This window comes from Anomaloglossus baeobatrachus, chromosome 2 (assembly GCF_048569485.1).
Source record: "Anomaloglossus baeobatrachus isolate aAnoBae1 chromosome 2, aAnoBae1.hap1, whole genome shotgun sequence".
Classification (NCBI taxonomy): Eukaryota; Metazoa; Chordata; class Amphibia; order Anura; family Aromobatidae; genus Anomaloglossus; species Anomaloglossus baeobatrachus.
In genome coordinates, this window is record NC_134354.1 from 622,953,596 (window position 1) to 622,970,831 (window position 17,236).

General features: G+C 40.6%; 1 protein-coding gene across 2 annotated transcripts in view; it reads right to left on the bottom strand.

The window, feature by feature from the left end:
* VWA8 (von Willebrand factor A domain containing 8) overlaps positions 1–17,236 on the bottom strand; it is a 532,124-nt gene that overhangs the window by 375,810 nt on the left and 139,078 nt on the right. For both annotated transcript variants that reach the window (XM_075336856.1, XM_075336857.1), the window contains exons 7-8: positions 16,587–16,751; positions 15,868–15,917 (exon numbers count right to left, since the gene is read on the bottom strand). In XM_075336856.1, the coding sequence (XP_075192971.1) occupies positions 15,868–15,917; positions 16,587–16,751 (215 nt within the window). The remainder of the gene's footprint in view (positions 1–15,867; positions 15,918–16,586; positions 16,752–17,236) is intronic.

Genomic DNA, 17,236 nt, shown 5'->3' on the forward strand with positions numbered 1-17,236 from the left:
AGTGGGCCTGACTGCGCTTTGTGTGCATGTATGACATTTATGTGTCTGTGTATTAGTGCTTATCTATGAGTGGGCCCGGCTACGCTCTGTGTGCATGTATGTCATGTATGAGCATGTGTATCTGGGTATTAGTGCTAGTCTATGAGTGGGCCTGACTGCGCTATGTGTGCATGTATGTCATGTATGAGCCTGTGTATCTGGGTATTAGCGCTTGTCTGTGAGTGGGCCTGACTGCGCTATGTGTGCATGTATGTCATGTATGAGCCTGTATATCTGGGTATTAGTGCTTGTCTGTGAGTGGGCCTGACTGCGCTATGTGTGCATGTATGACAAAAAACAAAACGTGATGAACAGCTGAAAATGCCTAAGCCATAATAAAAGACATGCTTCATGCTGGTGAATGACCAAGTGGAGGGAAAGAAAAAAGCGCCAGCAAATGTATATATAGAGCATACCACTAATAAATGACAATGAAAACTTTATTAAACACCACACGTTACAAGTATACAAATAAAACCATTTAAAACCACGGGGTATGAAACCCCAATAAGACCATCAGTCACCCAGCCCACAATATAAACAATGTGGAAAAATGGAACCCCAGAAAACTCAATAATGCTGTACGCCCCAATTTTCAGTTATTTATTTTTAAAAAAGGTTTAAAATAAGCAAAAAATTTTGTTCAACTTCACAATTGTGTCCCACTTGTTGATTCTTCACCAATAATTTATTTTTTTTTATCTTTATGTTTGAATCCTGAAATGTGGGTAAAGGTTGACAAATTCAAGCGGGCCGAATACTTTCGAAAGGCACTGTATCTTCAATTGCCTGGTACCAAGAAATAATATTGTCAGTCGCCCCACCAACAACCAATGATTTATGGCAAATCTGCCGCACAGTGCTGGAACTCATTCCTATATAAAAGACGTAAATGCTTTCTCAAAAATATATTATATGAATGTGTTCTATTCCTCATGTGATATCAAACAAAGTATAGATAAATGCTCCATGAGTAGTTATGGGGTATTCCTATCTCAATAATAATAATAATAATAATAATAATAATAACAAATTATTATTATTAACTACAATTAGAAATGTAGTATAGTTCTTCTCATATAGCCATGTCTCTTACCTCATGTGTAGGGTATTACAGTATCTTGGGTGTCCATGCATATAGGGACAGTTAGTTGCTAGTGGTCATAACCAAGAATACCTAAGTTGCTGCAATGCCCTTAACATGAGGTAAGCAACATAGCTAATCAAAAAAACTATACTATATTTCTAATAAAGGTATTTGTTATTATTATTATTATTACTACACCTACCACATATTGGGATAGGATGTTGCAGATGGGAATATCCCTTTCACTCTTGTAAACCCATTGTACACCAGATTTTCACAGTTTATACAGTCGCCTCTCTGTAAGACCCCAATAAGGCAAGCCTACTAGATATTAGACTCTCACCTGAGTCAAGCTCCTGGCCTGAACTACTTCTCATTGCTTTCATGTTATCACATAAAAGCTCTAACAAAATCTCCACTAAAAGTGATAAAACACTACCAGCTTCCCAGCCTTTGATGGCTAGCCTATATGTGATTAAGTGATTAATGGATACGGCCTTTTCAAGATGTTGCTATCTCATTAGACGCAAAGTTTAAATTTAAAACACACGCTCCGGTGCAAAGATACTTTGTGCTCTCGTGCTAAGGCTGGGTTCACACATAGCGACAGCGACAACGACGTCGCTGTTACGTCACCATTTTCTGTGACGTAACAGCGACCTTGTAAGTCGCTGTTATGATCGCTGCTTAGCTGTCAAACACAGTGACGCAGCAGCGATCATAACGTCGCTACATGTGCAGAGAGCAGGGAGCCGCGCACACTGCTTAGCACTGGCTACCTGCTCTCCTAGCTACAGTACACATCGGGTTAATTACCTGATGTGTACTGCAGCTACATGTGCAGGGAGCAGGGAGCCGGCACTGGTAGCGAGAGCGGCGGAGGCTGGTAATGAAGGTAAATATCGAATAACCAGGGAAAGGGCTTCCCTTGGTTACCCGATGTTTATCTTGGTTACGGCTTACCGCAGCTCCCAGATGCCGGCTCCTGCTCCCTGCTCGCTTCATTTCGTCGCTCTCTCGCTGTCACACACAGCGATGTGTGCGTCACAGCGGGAGAGCGCCTTTGAAGAAAACGAACCACGGCTGTGTGTAACGAGCAGCGATCTCACAGCAGGGGCCAGATCGCTGCTCAGTGTCACACAAAGCGAGATCACTAATGAGGTCACTGTTGTGTCACCAAAACCGTGACGTAGCAGCGATTTCGGTAGCGATCTCGCTATGTGTGAAGCACCCCTAAGACATAGTATTATATGGCTGCAGTTTCAAGGTTCAAATGCTCATTATTTCGTCATACTTATCAAAATATTACCTTTCCAATACCTAATATTTGTTTCCAGGACCGACTGTCTTTGTTATGTTCACACAGCATTTTAACCAGAAGCCCTGGAAAACAGTATATGTTGTATGTGTTGTTGGGGCCATTGAATGTAGTGATACAGACGGAGTCACAGTGTGGTCTGTCATACATCATCATTTCCCTACATCTGTGACCAAGTCTCCCGGTACTTACCTGCACGTAACCTTCGATCCTCACAAGATCTCCTTCTCTACTCCCCTCTCATCTCCTCTTCCCACCATCGCATCCAAGATTTCTCCCACGCCTCCCCCATACTCTGGAATGCTCTGCTACAACACATCAGACTCTCACCTACCTTGGCAAGCTTCAAAAGGAACCTGAAGACCCACCTCTTCCGACAAGCCTACAACCTGCCGTAACCCTCAGTCTGATACAACGCTGCACAATCAGCTCTACCCTCACCTACTGTATCCTCACCTATCCCTTGTAGACTGTGAGCCCTCGCGGGCAGGGACCTCTCTCCTCCTGTACCTGTCTGTGTCTTTTATTGCTTATGATTATTGTACTTGTCCCTATTATGTACACCCCTTTCACATGTAAAGCGCCATTGAATTGATGGCGCTATAATAATAAATAATAATAATAATTTTCGGCTCCATATGCTTATTTGAGGTGGGCTCCCAGACACAGTCACCCAAGTCTTGTAGCTCACCTCAACTAGGTATACATGGCCGAAAATTATGTCTGATGTGAACATAGCCTTAGATATCGTTTTGTTTTTTTGTTAGAAATGTACAACTGGATTGTAAGATGACAAAATCTTTTATTAATGTCTGCCTGAAACATGAATGAAAATCATTAATAAAAACAGTAACATAAAAAAGGGAAATCTCATTGTTGCTACATAATCAGATATTCTGGATTACGGGATGTCATATGTAAGATAGAGAACCTCCAGTAAAAAAAGCAAAAAATTACCAAAATCTCGAAATACAATTTTGGTTTGCTTAAAGGGAATCTGTCAGCTGCAATATACGCCCTTGTGGGCGTGCTAACATGCTAAGTGGGCCGAATGAATGCAGGAACTAACGCCCTTGCGACAATCCCTGATCTCATTAGCATATCATACAGGATCTTAAGAAATACTTTTTCTAAGGATCCCTTTGTCTGTGATACTAGATAGAGGGACGATTAGGGAGGGATTAGCAATATGCACCCAGTACTGCTCGTGGCTCTGGGTGCATATTGGACCCGACAGGTTCCCTTTAAAAAAAAAAAAAAAAATGACTACAAGACGTACGTGCCTCACGGATGCTAAATGAGGCCTAATATAAATCGTCGTGTCCTGACTGCTGAAGGGTATGAATATCAGCTAATTACTGGTGGTGTAATAACAGCCCCACTTTAATGCATACACAATGTGACATATTTGTGGAACATCTCCCAGAATAATCTTATTCCTTATAAATGTAGGTGCTTGTATTTTCCCTATTAAGACGACTTAAAGAAAACCTCTTTTCTCTAAAGTGTCACCAGAAAAAAAGCCTATTGCCTAAATCAGGTTTTATGTTAAACATGTTTTAAATATAATGTTTTCAATTGTTTTAAAGACTTAATATCAAAATCTGCACTAAAAAAAATCTTGACATTTTCACACTGGCCACTATGCCTAACATGACTTAGGTTGATTCACCTAAAGATTGCAATGTGTTCTTGTTAACGTGGTCACATTGCGGTATGTGACATAACGAGACCGCACAATGGTTAATGCTTGTACTAGATTATGCCAGAAAATAAATGCTAGCTAACATGCAGGGGGTGTCCATAATACAATTTATACCTCCCTATGAATATATTTGTTAGTCATTTTTCTCACATGTGCTGATATTTGTTGCCCTTATCCTCCCACATTCCATGTTTAAGGTTTTGGGGCACAAGTTATGCCTTTAGTACATTTACCCATACAATCTATGTTAGGACACTACACATTTCAACTTCATTTTATGCACTTGAAAAGAACTAAAGTGGATTATCACATACTAGATACTGTGGAAAACCAAGTTTTGTTAATGTGGTGAAAAAAACAATGTACAGTACTTTCCAATAAAGCAGCCAGATCACTTGTAATTGCAGTTTTTCCACTGCTTTTATTTGTGGAACATCTCCCAGAATAATCTCATTCCTTGTGAATTTAGGTGCTTGTATTTTCCCTATTAAGACGACTTAAAGAAAACCTCTTTTCTGTGAAGTGTCATCAGAAAAAAGCCTATTGCCTAAATCAGGTTTTATGTTAAATGTGTTTTATATATGTTTTCAATTGATTTAAAGAATTAATATCAAAATCTGCACTAAAAAAAAATCTTGACATTTTCACACTGGCCACTTTGCCTAACATGGACATTATCAGCACTGACTAAGACCCCTGAGCATGCTCAAATTTGGGCAAAGATCATTGTGAAGGGAGGGGTGGAGGTGAGCTCTGTTCTATTCTAAATGCTGGATAATGTGTTATCTACAATTGTAATCCTGTCTGTAATGATAATGAGAATGTGGAAAAGTAAGGGTACCTTCACACTTTAGCGATGCAGCAGCGATCCGACCAGCGATCTGACCTGGTCAGGATCGCTGCTGCATCGCTACATGGTCGCTGGTGAGCTGTCAAACAGGCAGATCTCACCAGCGACCAGTGAACAGCCCCCAGCCAGCAGCGACGTGCAAGCGACGCTGCGCTTGCACGGAGCCGGCGTCTGGAAGCTGCGGACACTGGTAACTAAGGTAAACATCGGGTATGGTTACCCGATGTTTACATTAGTTACCAGCGCACACTGCTTAGCTGTGTGTGCAGAGAGCAGGGAGCCGCGCACACTGAGCGCTGGCTCCTTGCTCTCCTAGCTACAGTACACATCGGGTTAATTAACCCGATATGTACAGCAGCTACATGTGCAGAGAGCCGTAGCCGGCAGCACAGGCAGCGTGAGAGATGCGGAGGCTGGTAACTAAGGTAAATATCGGGTAACCACCTTGGTTACCCGATGTTTATCTTAGTTACCAGCCTCCGCAGCTGCCAGACGCCGGCTCCTGCTCCCTGCTCGCTTCATTTGTCGCTCTCTCGCTGTCACACACAGCGATCTGTGTGTCACAGCGGGAGAGCGCCTTTGAAGAAAACGAACCAGGGCTGTGTGTAACGAGCAGCAATCTCGCAGCAGGGGCCAGATCGCTGCTCAGTGTCACACACAGCGAGATCGCTAATGAGGTCACTGCTGCGTCACAAAAAGCGTGACTCAGCAGCGATCTCGGCAGCGAGCTCGCTGTGTGTGAAGCACCCCTAATGGGGTGGAGGTCAGCTCTGTCCTATTCTAAACGCAGGATACTGTATTATCTACAATTGTAATCCTGTCTGCAATGATAATGAGAATGTGGAAAAGTAATGGGGTGGAAGTGAGCTCTGTCCTATTCTAAACGCAGGATACTGTATTATCTACAATTGTAATCCTGTCTGCAATGATAATGAGAATGTGGAAAAGTAATGGGGTGGAAGTGAGCTCTGTCCTATTCTAAATGCTGGATACTGTGTTATATACAATTGTAAGCCTGTATTTAATGATAATGTGGAAAAGTAATCTTACAGAAACAAAAGTATGAGGTATAAGGCTATGTTCACATGCGGTATCTTTTTTCTGCGTGCATCTTGACTGCATCTTTTTCCTGTGATCTAAGAAAATGCAGCTTGTGGACCAAAAAATGCATGACGTTCTGCCGCATTTTTGTCTCGTTTTTATTAATGCGCTTTTTAAAGGAGAAACAAAACATGATAGGATAGGATAATTGATATATAGCTAGAATAGATAGAGAATAGCTAGATAATAGATAAATAATAGATAGGTAGATAGATAACAGATAATAAATAGATGATAGATAACAGAAAGAACACATAGAATAGATAGAAGGAAATGACAGCATAGCTCAATAGAGGGGTAGCCAGTTTGGCCAGCTATTTTATATGTTTTGTTTTGTTAAAAAAAATTATGTGGGTCCCCTCATTTTTCAGATCCAGCACAGGAACAGCAGCTGCAGGCTGCACTCCTCATCTGTGTGCTGTACCTTGGCTGGTTATGAAAACTTGAGGGTTTCCACTTTTTTTTTTAATTATTTGATTTATTAAAAAAAAAAAAAATGACGTGGGGTCACCCCCCCCATTTCTTTTTTTTTTTTTAAACCAACCAGGGTACAGCACACAACTGGGGGCTAATATTATTAGGGTGGGAAGGGCCATCGTTATTTGGCCCTTTACAGCCTAACAATAGCAGCCCACAGCAGCCCCGGAAGTGGAACATCCATAAGATGCGCCAATTCTGGTGCTGGGCTCGGCTCTTCCTGTTACCCTGGTGCCATGGCAATCAGGGTAATAAGGAGTTAATAACAACCCACAGCTGCTACTAAGCCCTAGCTAAGTAATGGCAGTATTTTGAATAAAAAAAACAAACAAGCACCCTCTTTCACCCCTTTATTAAGCCCCCAAACACCCCTCCAGGTCCGACGTAATCCTCACGAGGTCTCACGACGCTTCCAGCTCTGCTACATCTGACAATCACAGTGAGCAGCCATAGAACAAAACTGTCTGCTGTGAGCTCCACGCAGCAATTGAAGTGAGTTGGGCGATAAGCGGTGACGCCACTCAAATTACCCGCGGCCACAGCTGGAGTCTTCCACCTGAGATCACAAATCACCCGAGTGACTGAAGTGACCCACACAATCAGCGGGACTTAAATCAGGTGATTTGCTGTCACAGGTGGAGGCCGTGGCCATGGCTAATCTGAGAGACGTCACCGCTGAGCATACGGCTCACTTCAGTTGCGACCTGAACTTCACAGGGGGCAGTTCTGTTTTATGGCGCTCCCTGTGAGCTTCAGATATGTAGCAGTGTAAGAAGCGTTGTGGGACCTCGTGTGGATTACGTCGGACCTGAAGGGTAGTGTTGAGGTTAATAAAGTGGTTAAAGAGAGTGCCTTTTGGTCTTTTATTCCAAATAAAATAGCAGCCCGCAGCCGCCCCAGAATTGGCACAACCATTAAATGCGCCAATATTGGCACTTACCTGGCTTATTTATATTGCCCTGGTGCAATGGCAATCGGGGTAATATTTGTAAGTAAAGTAAGTATTTGCTTAAAATCACAGCTGTCTTCAAGGCAGAGGTTAGTAAGAGAAACCAAGGAAAAAATTGTGAAAAAATACCCTGCTGTAACTAAATAAAAGCATAGTGCATATAAACATATGCTTTTTTTGATCAAAAACAGTGTTTACTAAGTACCCTATGTTTATATGCACTATGCTTTTATTTAGTTACAGCAGGGTATTTTTTCACAATTTTTTCCTTGGTTTCTCTTTGTCTCATGGCCAGTGTGAACATGGTCTCACAAGTACCATGTATACCACCTCATACTCCGGCTCACTTTTTTGTTTTTATGTAGTTTTTTTGTATTCAGTACAAACAGGGAGTGGCCCCCTTCTCAGCGAGCTGGACATTTCATTCTGTGAATCCCCCTGACTGTGTGTGTCCTGTTGGGACCCGGTCGCTCTCAGCCCTTAGCCACATTGAGGCCTATCTTAGACCCATGGTAAGGTTTTAATATTAGAGAGTGTAGGTACTATCCCAACTGGGTACACCTTGACGTTTGGTGGGATAGCTTTATGCTTTTTTTGATCAAAAACAGTGTTTACTAAGTACCCTATGTTTATATGCACTATGCTTTTATTTAGTTACAGCAGGGTATTTTTTCACAATTTTTTCCTTGGTTTCTCTTTGTCTCATGGCCAGTGTGAACATGGTCTCACAAGTACTATGTATACCACCTCATACTCCGGCTCACTTTTTTGTTTTTATGTAGTTTTTTTGTATTCAGTACAAACAGGGAGTGGCCCCCTTCTCAGCGAGCTGGACATTTCATTCTGTGAATCCCCCTGACTGTGTGTGTCCTGTTGGGACCCGGTCGCTCTCAGCCCTTAGCCACACTGAGGCCTATCTTAGACCCATGGTAAGATTTTAATATTAGAGAGTGTAGGTACTATCCCAACTGGGTACACCTTGACGTTTGGTCGGATAGCTTTATGCTTTTTTTGATCAAAAACAGTGTTTACTAAGTACCCTATGTTTATATGCACTATGCTTTTATTTAGTTACAGCAGGGTATTTTTTCACAATTTTTTCCTTGGTTTCTCTTTGTCTCATGGCCAGTGTGAACATGGTCTCACAAGTACCATGTATACCACCTCATACTCCGGCTCACTTTTTTGTTTTTATATAGAGGTTAGTAATGAGGAGCAATTTATGACACCCCCATTACTAAATGTGTAAGTAAAAGGAAATAAACACAAAACAGAAAAAAATCCTTAATTTTTTTTTTTTTTTTTAAACATCTTCTTTCTCCAATTTATTAACCCCCAAACACCCTTGTAGGTCTGATACAATCCACAGCATTACATCCCACGACAATCCCGGCTCTGCTATATATGAGGTCGCAGAGCACCGTCACATTAGAAAATGCGACCAATCACTGCGGTGTCAGGGACACACTGAGTGAGTCGCAGCTGTGAGAACAGTGACGACAGTCAGTTCACCTGAGGTCACAGCTGGCTGTTCCCACGATATCTCAGCTTAGGTGAACTCTGTGAACTCACCTCAGGTGAACTCTATGAACTCACCTAAGGTTAACTCAACGTGATGCGGTTTTGATGCATTTTTCTGCCAGGAGATAACCAAATACTCAACGTGAGCACATAGCCTAAGTCAGTCATCCAGCATGGAGTTCATCTCAGATGAGTTCATAGAGTTCACCTGAGGTGAGTTCCCCTGAGGTCACAGCAGGGGTACCATGGGAAGGGGCAGCTGTAACCTCAGGTGAACTCACTAATGTCACCACTCTCACAGCTACAGCTCCATCAGTGTGTCCTGGACGCCACAGTGATCAATCATGTTTTCTAACGTGACCTCGCACGTGACTACAGATGTAGGAGAGACTGGATCATCATATTTGTGGATTACGTCAGACCTGCAAGGGATGTTTCAGGGATTAATAAATTGGAGAAAGACGCTAGGGTTTGTTTTTGTTTTTTTAAAATAAAGGAATTTTCTCTGTATTTGTGCTTATTTATACTTACTTACGCAATTACTAATGGGGGGTTTCATAGACGCCTACCCTTTAGTAATCCAGGGCTTTGTTGCAGCTGCTATTTTTTGACAAATCACAGTTGTCACTAACTCCTTATATTACCCCTACTTCCACCATTCTCGGACAATCGGGATGAGCTGGGTAAGCGCTAGTATTGCTGTATCTAAAGGATGCGCCAATACTGGGGTGGCTGCCGGCTGCAATTTTTAGGCTGGGGAGGGCCCAATAACCATGAACCTTCCTAGCCTGAGAATACCAGCCTCTAGCTGTCTGCTTTATTTTTGAATGAGTATCAAAATTGGGGGGAATCGCAAAACAGTTTTTTTAAATTATATATTCTCCTTTATCAGTGCTGGGTATCAAAATACGGTGGACCCTATGCCATTTTTTTCCAATTATTTATTTATTTATTTTTACACTCCACGTTAGGGGCCCACACAGCTAGAGTGAGGGTAACCAATCAAAGATGTCAGCATGCTGGCAGTCTGACTGCAACCAATCACAGAGGGTAGCTAAGGGAAGAGCCAGCACTGCCTATGAATGGCATGCAACAATAAAAAGTGTAAAATTCACAGATTCATTCCTACTGTAATAAAGCAAATGAGATTTTTTGCAAAGGATTGATCAATGATTTAAGCCCCCCTTCCACGTCACGGCAAATTTCTATAGGGGGGTCCCTACTCTATATTATAAATTACTATTGTGCCATACGGTCTCCTATAATGAGCAGAACCATATAAAAGCAACACATACCTGAGACATATCTGAACCGCTCCCATGTTGTAAGGACAGATATGTCTCAGGTATCTGTTGCTTTTATATGGTTCTGCTCATTATAGGAGACCGTATGGCACAATACTAATTTATAATATAGAGTAGGGACCCCCCTATAGAGATTTGCCGTGACGTGGCAGGGGGGCTCAAATCATTGATCAATCGTTTGCAAAAAATCTAATTTGCTTTATTACAGTAGAAATAAGCAATTTACTGGTTGGTGGCTGACCCCCACTTTGCTGTGCACGCCCAGTGTGGTTTGCAAATTCCTTCTGTTGCTATCAAATTTATGTTGGTGGCTATTCACACACAGCCACCGCCCCCTGTTCCACAAGCATCATTATTTAAGCACCCTCTGCCTGAGCCTGTTCCGCCTTTATCCATGGCTGCTGGTCTGACACTGTGAGGGTCAGTTCTGATATTGTGCTGGTGTGTGTGGCCTTGCTGCATATACTGGCACCTGGACTGCCTTTATTTGCAGTTGTCTGTCCTTGCAACATGGGAGCGGTTCAGATATGTCTCCGGTATGTGTTGCTTTTATATGGTTTTGCTCATTATAGGAGACCGTATGGCACAATAGTAATTTATAATATAAAGTAGGGACCCCCTATAGAGATTTGCCGTGACGTGGCGGGGGGCTCAAATCATTGAATCTCATTTGCTTTATTACAGTAGGAATGAATTTGTGAATTTTACACTTTTTATTGTTGCATGCCATTCATAGGCAGTGATGGCTCCCCCCTCAGCGTGTCACAGAGGGTAGGCTGGGGAAGCAGTGAATATTCATGACATTTAGTGAACGGACCCGGAAGCAGTTTGACAACCGCGATGAAACTCAACAAGTCTTGGCAACTCCTGCTTTAAACCCCATTTTGCTTATTTTTTTAAAATTGTTATCCACATGGCTGAACCCTAACAGTAACAAAGTCTTTCCTGAAAAGTCCATAGTCGAGGTCCGTGCACGGACACTAGGTGGCTGCGTCGGACCCTGAACTTGACAGTTCAGTGTTCATCCCTTAGTAAGTCAGAGATAATCTTGAGATTGCATGAAGGGTCAGAATGTAACATTTTATAACTCCCTGATAACAAGGAACCAAGGCACAAAAATTCCATCATGAGATGTAGTGTATACAGGAATATATTTTGTTTACTCCTATATGCTCATTATTGAAAACATCATCCACTATAATCATCCTTCAGGGCTGTCAGCTTTAATTAGTTTACCTAACTTGTTTCCTAAGAAAGAATCACAGCTTTAGACAGATCTGTCTTTATATGGACATAAATATTTCTCCCTGCCTTACTCAGCCAAGTTCAGCGATGAATGATGGGCTGTGATGGAGTAAATAGGTCCTCAGTATTCTTTGATTATTCCTAATAGCTAAACAGCACAATCATTTTTTTGCCTTTAGTTTACAAGGAAAGAAAACCTATGCCCAAATTATGTTGGGCTTAGACAGGGGAGAATATTCACAGACAAAACTGACTACTGGCAGAAGGGCTGCAGCTCTGTGATTTCCTTCAGAGGTCAATTATCACCGAAGGAAGTGAGAGGTAAGCGACAGCTGATTGGCAGCAGGGCTTGTGTGGCATAACAATGTCAAGTCAGTCCCTGGAGCGCAGGCCCCAATCTCGCCGAAACGCTGCCGCAACCAGATGAATATAACTCTATTATTTTACATGGTGGAACCGTGCTTATCAAGAAGGGATTGTCTGTGTAGTGGACAATCCCTTTAATGGTCAGAAATGTTGCTGTGTGACATCCATCACAAGCATCTGCATAACGAACAGGGCCTCCAACTCCGACTCCTCAATTTCCCTGATGCCAACTCAAACTCCGACTCCACGATTCTGACTCCCTCATACAGTTCAAGCCCGAAGTTTCCATCTGCTCTCTATAAAGACACATCTGCAGATTTTTCTCTATATCTGACATGACATCAGAATAAACCTTTCCCGTTTAAGGTCAATTAGGAACCAAAATTATTTATATTTGCCAAATGCCAGAAAATGTTTAAGTTTATTTTTATTAAAGTTTCCATCCATTTCATTAGTATTTGGTACCATTGCCCTAAAACTGTATGAGTTGGGTGAAACGTTTTGGATATCCTTTCACAAACGTCTCACAATAGTTGGAAGGAATTTGGGCCCTTTCCTCCTGACAGAACTGATGTAACTGAGCCATGTTTGTAGGTCTTCTTACTTGCACTGCCCTTTTCAGCTTTGCTCATAAATTTCCAATTGAAATAATAATATATAATACTCACTTATATAGCGCTATTAATTCCATAGCGCTTTACATACATCAGCAGTCAGAGTTTTGTGATGGCCGCTCCAAAACATTGACTTTGTTATCCTTAAGCCACTTTGTAAACAGTTTGGCAGTATGCTTCGGGTCACTGTCCATTTGGAAGACCCATTTCCATCCACACTTAGTCCTGGCTGAATTCTTGAGATGTTGCTTCAGTATTGCCACATAATCTTCTTTCCTCATGATGCCATCTATTTTATGAAGTGCACCAGTCCCTCCTGCAGAAGAACAGCCCCACAACATGATGCTCCCACCCCCATGTTTCACAGTTGGGATGATGTCCTAAGGCTTCAAAGCTTCTCCCTTTTTTCTCCAAATGTAACGATGGTCATTATGGCCAGTTAAATTTTAGTTTCACCAGACCACAAGACATGTCTCTAAAATTAAAGGTTTTTGTTGCTGTGCACATTCGCAAACATTAATTTGACTTTTTTATGTTTCTTTTGGAGTAATGCCTTCTTCCTGGCAGAGTGGCCTTTCAGCCCATGTTGATACAGTACTCATTTCATTGTGGATAATAACACAATCTTACCAGCTCCGCCAGCATCTTCACAAGGTCTTTTGCTTTTGTTCTTGGGTTGATATGCACATGTCTGACTAAAGCACTTTCATCCCTGGCACACAAAACCCTTCTCCTTCCTGAGCGGTATGATGGCTGGATATTCCCATCTTGTTTGTACTTCCGTATAATTGTTGTACAGATGAACGAGGCACCTTCAGGTATCTGGAAGTCTACAATTCCCTTACTGAGATCTTGGCTGATTTCTTTTGACTTTGCCATGATGCTACACAAAGAAGCAGTGTGTTTCACTGGGTGTTTGGGGGATTAATGAATTGGAGAAAGTGTGGTTTGTTTTTTTTTCATTTCAAATAAAGCATTTTTTCTGTGTTTGTGTTTATTTCTTTTCACTTATAGAATTACATACTTACATAGTTACATAGGCTGAAAAAAGACCAAGGTCCAACTAGTTTAACCTTACTCCATCAACTATATATTTTGTCTGGAAAATGAACCCAAGGATGAACCAGACTTCTACAAGTGCACAATTTTCTTCCTGAGATCTTGGCTGATTTCTTTTGACTTTCCCATGATGCTACACAAAGCGGCGGTGTGCTTCAAGTGTGCATAAGAACACATCCATAGGTATGTCTCTAATTAACTCAGATTTTGGTAATAAACCAATCAGAAGCTTCCAAAGACATGACATCATCATATGGGCTGTCCCATATTGTTTAAAGGCATAGTACTTTTAATGTATGTAAACTTTTGACTTTGCAGATAGTAATAAAAATGCCTTCAAATATTCTCTCTCTCGCATTATTCTCGCATTTGGCAAATATAAATAGTTTTGGTTCCTAATTGACCTAAAACAGGAAAGGTTTATTCTGATTTCATTTCAGATACTGAGGAAAACATGCAGATGTGTCTTTATAGATTTTGTATGTAACCTTCTGGTTTAAACTGTACATGACTCATGTTTGTGATAAAGTAAAATGGTAGCATCATAATCATTACTATATCATATAGCTGAAGTGCAGCACAGATTCATCTCAACTAAAAGCCTAGATCCTTAGATAAGGAATAGCACAGACATTTATAGGATATTTCATAACGTTCTCAAATTCTTATGAAAAAATATTTATCACATATTGCACTGTACACAATTTATTATATATCTTAGGAGTCGGAGACTCCACCTCCACCAAAATGGACACAAACTTTTACTCCACGACTCCACAGCCTCGATAACAAATACTCTATTGGCTTTTCAATACATTTTCAAGATTAATCCATTAAATAAATATCATGACAGCATCTATTGGATGGCTAACAGAGACATCCATTACCGATATGTTGATACCCATATGCGATAATTGGATATACGTAAAGACTACGTCATGAAAAATCACAAAATGTATCTGCTACATAAGAGCTAATAGTCGATCAGCGTAGAGAAAATCTCTTAAAAAATGAACTTTGATGTTTCTATTAAAATTTACCACAGGGATGATACCCAATAAGTGATTCAATAGAAAAAAATGTTAAAAATTAATTGGTGGGCACAGTGCTCATTTGTAATGTATATATTGTACTGTCCCTATATAAGTATATACCACTTAATTCAACCAGTTGCTTTAAAGTAATAAATGTGTTGATTTCACCCAGTCCAGGTTGAAAGTTCAAACGTTAGTGGAGTTTCATGGGCACCAAAATGGGATGGCTCCATTTTCTTACAGGGTCACTAAAAAAGAATCACACCCAAGTACTGCCATTGTTAGGGAGCGAGTTATGTATGGGGCTTAGGAACTCTACCATTCAGTCTCCTCGATTGACGCATGAACCTTTGAAATTGTTCAACCAGGACTGGGCGAGATCCACACTTTAATTACTACTGAAGCAACTGGTTGAATTAACTGGTATATACTTATATAGTGACAGTACAATATATATATATTACGAACGGGCACTGTGCCCACCAATTAATTTTTAACAAGTTTTTGTTTATCACTTTTTGGGTATGTTTTTGCTTTGGGTATCATCCCTGTGGTAAATTTTAATAGAAATTTTAATGGTTATATTTTAAGAGAGATTCTTTACAACGATCTAATACCTATACTGAGAAATCTGATACGGGCATGCATTAGTCAATATTCTTTACTATAAACTACATAAGAGCAGAGCAAATTGCAGCTTGTAGGGTGACATGTGGCCCTTTGGATGTTCCTGTCCAGCCCATGGAAAAAAGTGGCTTACCATGCCACAAGAGCGCCCCCTCCCCCGCCCGCCATCTCAAGTTCACCACAATCTGTGTCTTTAGGATGCAGATATTTGAAGGTTGAAAAGGGAGCCATCTGTTTCACTAATCAGCCTGTGTGTCTGGGTCTCAGAGCAACAGGCACGATGACGGCACTAGATAGCGTCTGTTGTGCAGTGCCTCAGTCTACACAGAGCAGCGCATCATGGGAACAGAGACAGGAAAGTATTTTTTTGAGTCACTTGTGTGGGGCATCATACTATGTGGGGTGCTACATGGATCCCATAAAAGTCTATGGACAGCAGATGCTGGTTAAATATTGAAATAAAAGAAACATAATAGAAAAATATCAACGTTACATGAAATGAAATACAATTATTACTTAATATAACACAAAAAATAACTGCTGAAAAAAATGTGACTTCATTATAATTTACCTTTCTTCCGGCACATTTGGTCCAACTGAGTATAGTAACTGAAGCTGATCCTGTTTAAGAAGAAAAACAGCAGAAGATCAATTACATATTCCAAATAGAACAGTCTGAATAGTCAGGATTGTGGCGCCCTTCTTTAATCTCCAGTGATGGCAGCAATTAACTGGTTACATACAGCTCGCTCTTACTAAAGGTCACAATCTTTGTATCATTTATCATGAGATAGAAAACGGGTTTTCAAAGGTTGAACAAAAATCAGCCATATGGTTGGTAAAACAAAATATATAATTTCATCCATGCAGTGAAAATCTGAACTATCCACCGTAAATCACTATATAACGTGTAAACTGTCTTTAAAGCTGGCTATTTGTCATAAGTGTCTAATCTTTTTTTTATTAATTGTTCTCACAAAATGGTTTCCTTTTCTTTATTTCCAGAATGTTGCCTAATTGATTTCTGTACTTTTGTTCTATTTTGTCATTGTTTTGCTTGTACTCATTAAGCCTTAACTTATTTTTGAAAAGTACTAAGAAAAATTACATTAAAAAAGCAGCATTTATTTCAGGAAATGGACTGCACAAACTAAAAGTTGAAAATAGCTTCCATCTCAATCTTTTTCACCCTTATTCACAGCAGCAATGATATCATTACAAGTTAATGGATCACAACATGTTCAGAAATACTTGTTTTGAGCTGCCAAAACAATTAGCACAATGCTTTACCTTAAATGGCAGATAATAAATATCTCTGGCTTGAAATCTGGAACGTAGCGGTGGATCGAGAGGATTGCCAGAATATTTTGGAACTGGTAAACCCAAGGCGATGACTCGAAAATCTTCACTGACACGCACAATCTTCCATATGTCCAATTCCTCTTTGCTGTGTTCCTAGGAATAGAAGTAAAAGAACAAACTTATATACCCTGAGATGTACATGCTACATACTTTAATGAAGAAGGACCCTGCTGACATGGACAGCAAAACTTCCCCCTCCTTGCTGTGCAAGAGCTCTGCTTTTTAAAGACATGTGAATGATGACAAAAGCATGTAACTCTGTATAGGGACAAAATGTCTAAGATTTACAAAGCTATTTGAGCACCTCATGTACATTCAGCGGGGCTTTCTGCCGGTGTCATGGTCAGAAAGAAATAAAGAAAATACACTATCGCAGCCTTTTAGAGTAATTTTCCTCCCTCATCCTTTCTCATTTTTCAGATGTGAAAAGACTCCTGATATTGGCATTCATAATATATTAATAATGTACTTGTATATATTGCACTCCTGAGAATTTGTTCTTTTTTCTCCTTGATTTTATAAATAGCTTTGGGTTTAATCAATCTTACAAAGCAATAACTCAATTCTTTAATATCTGT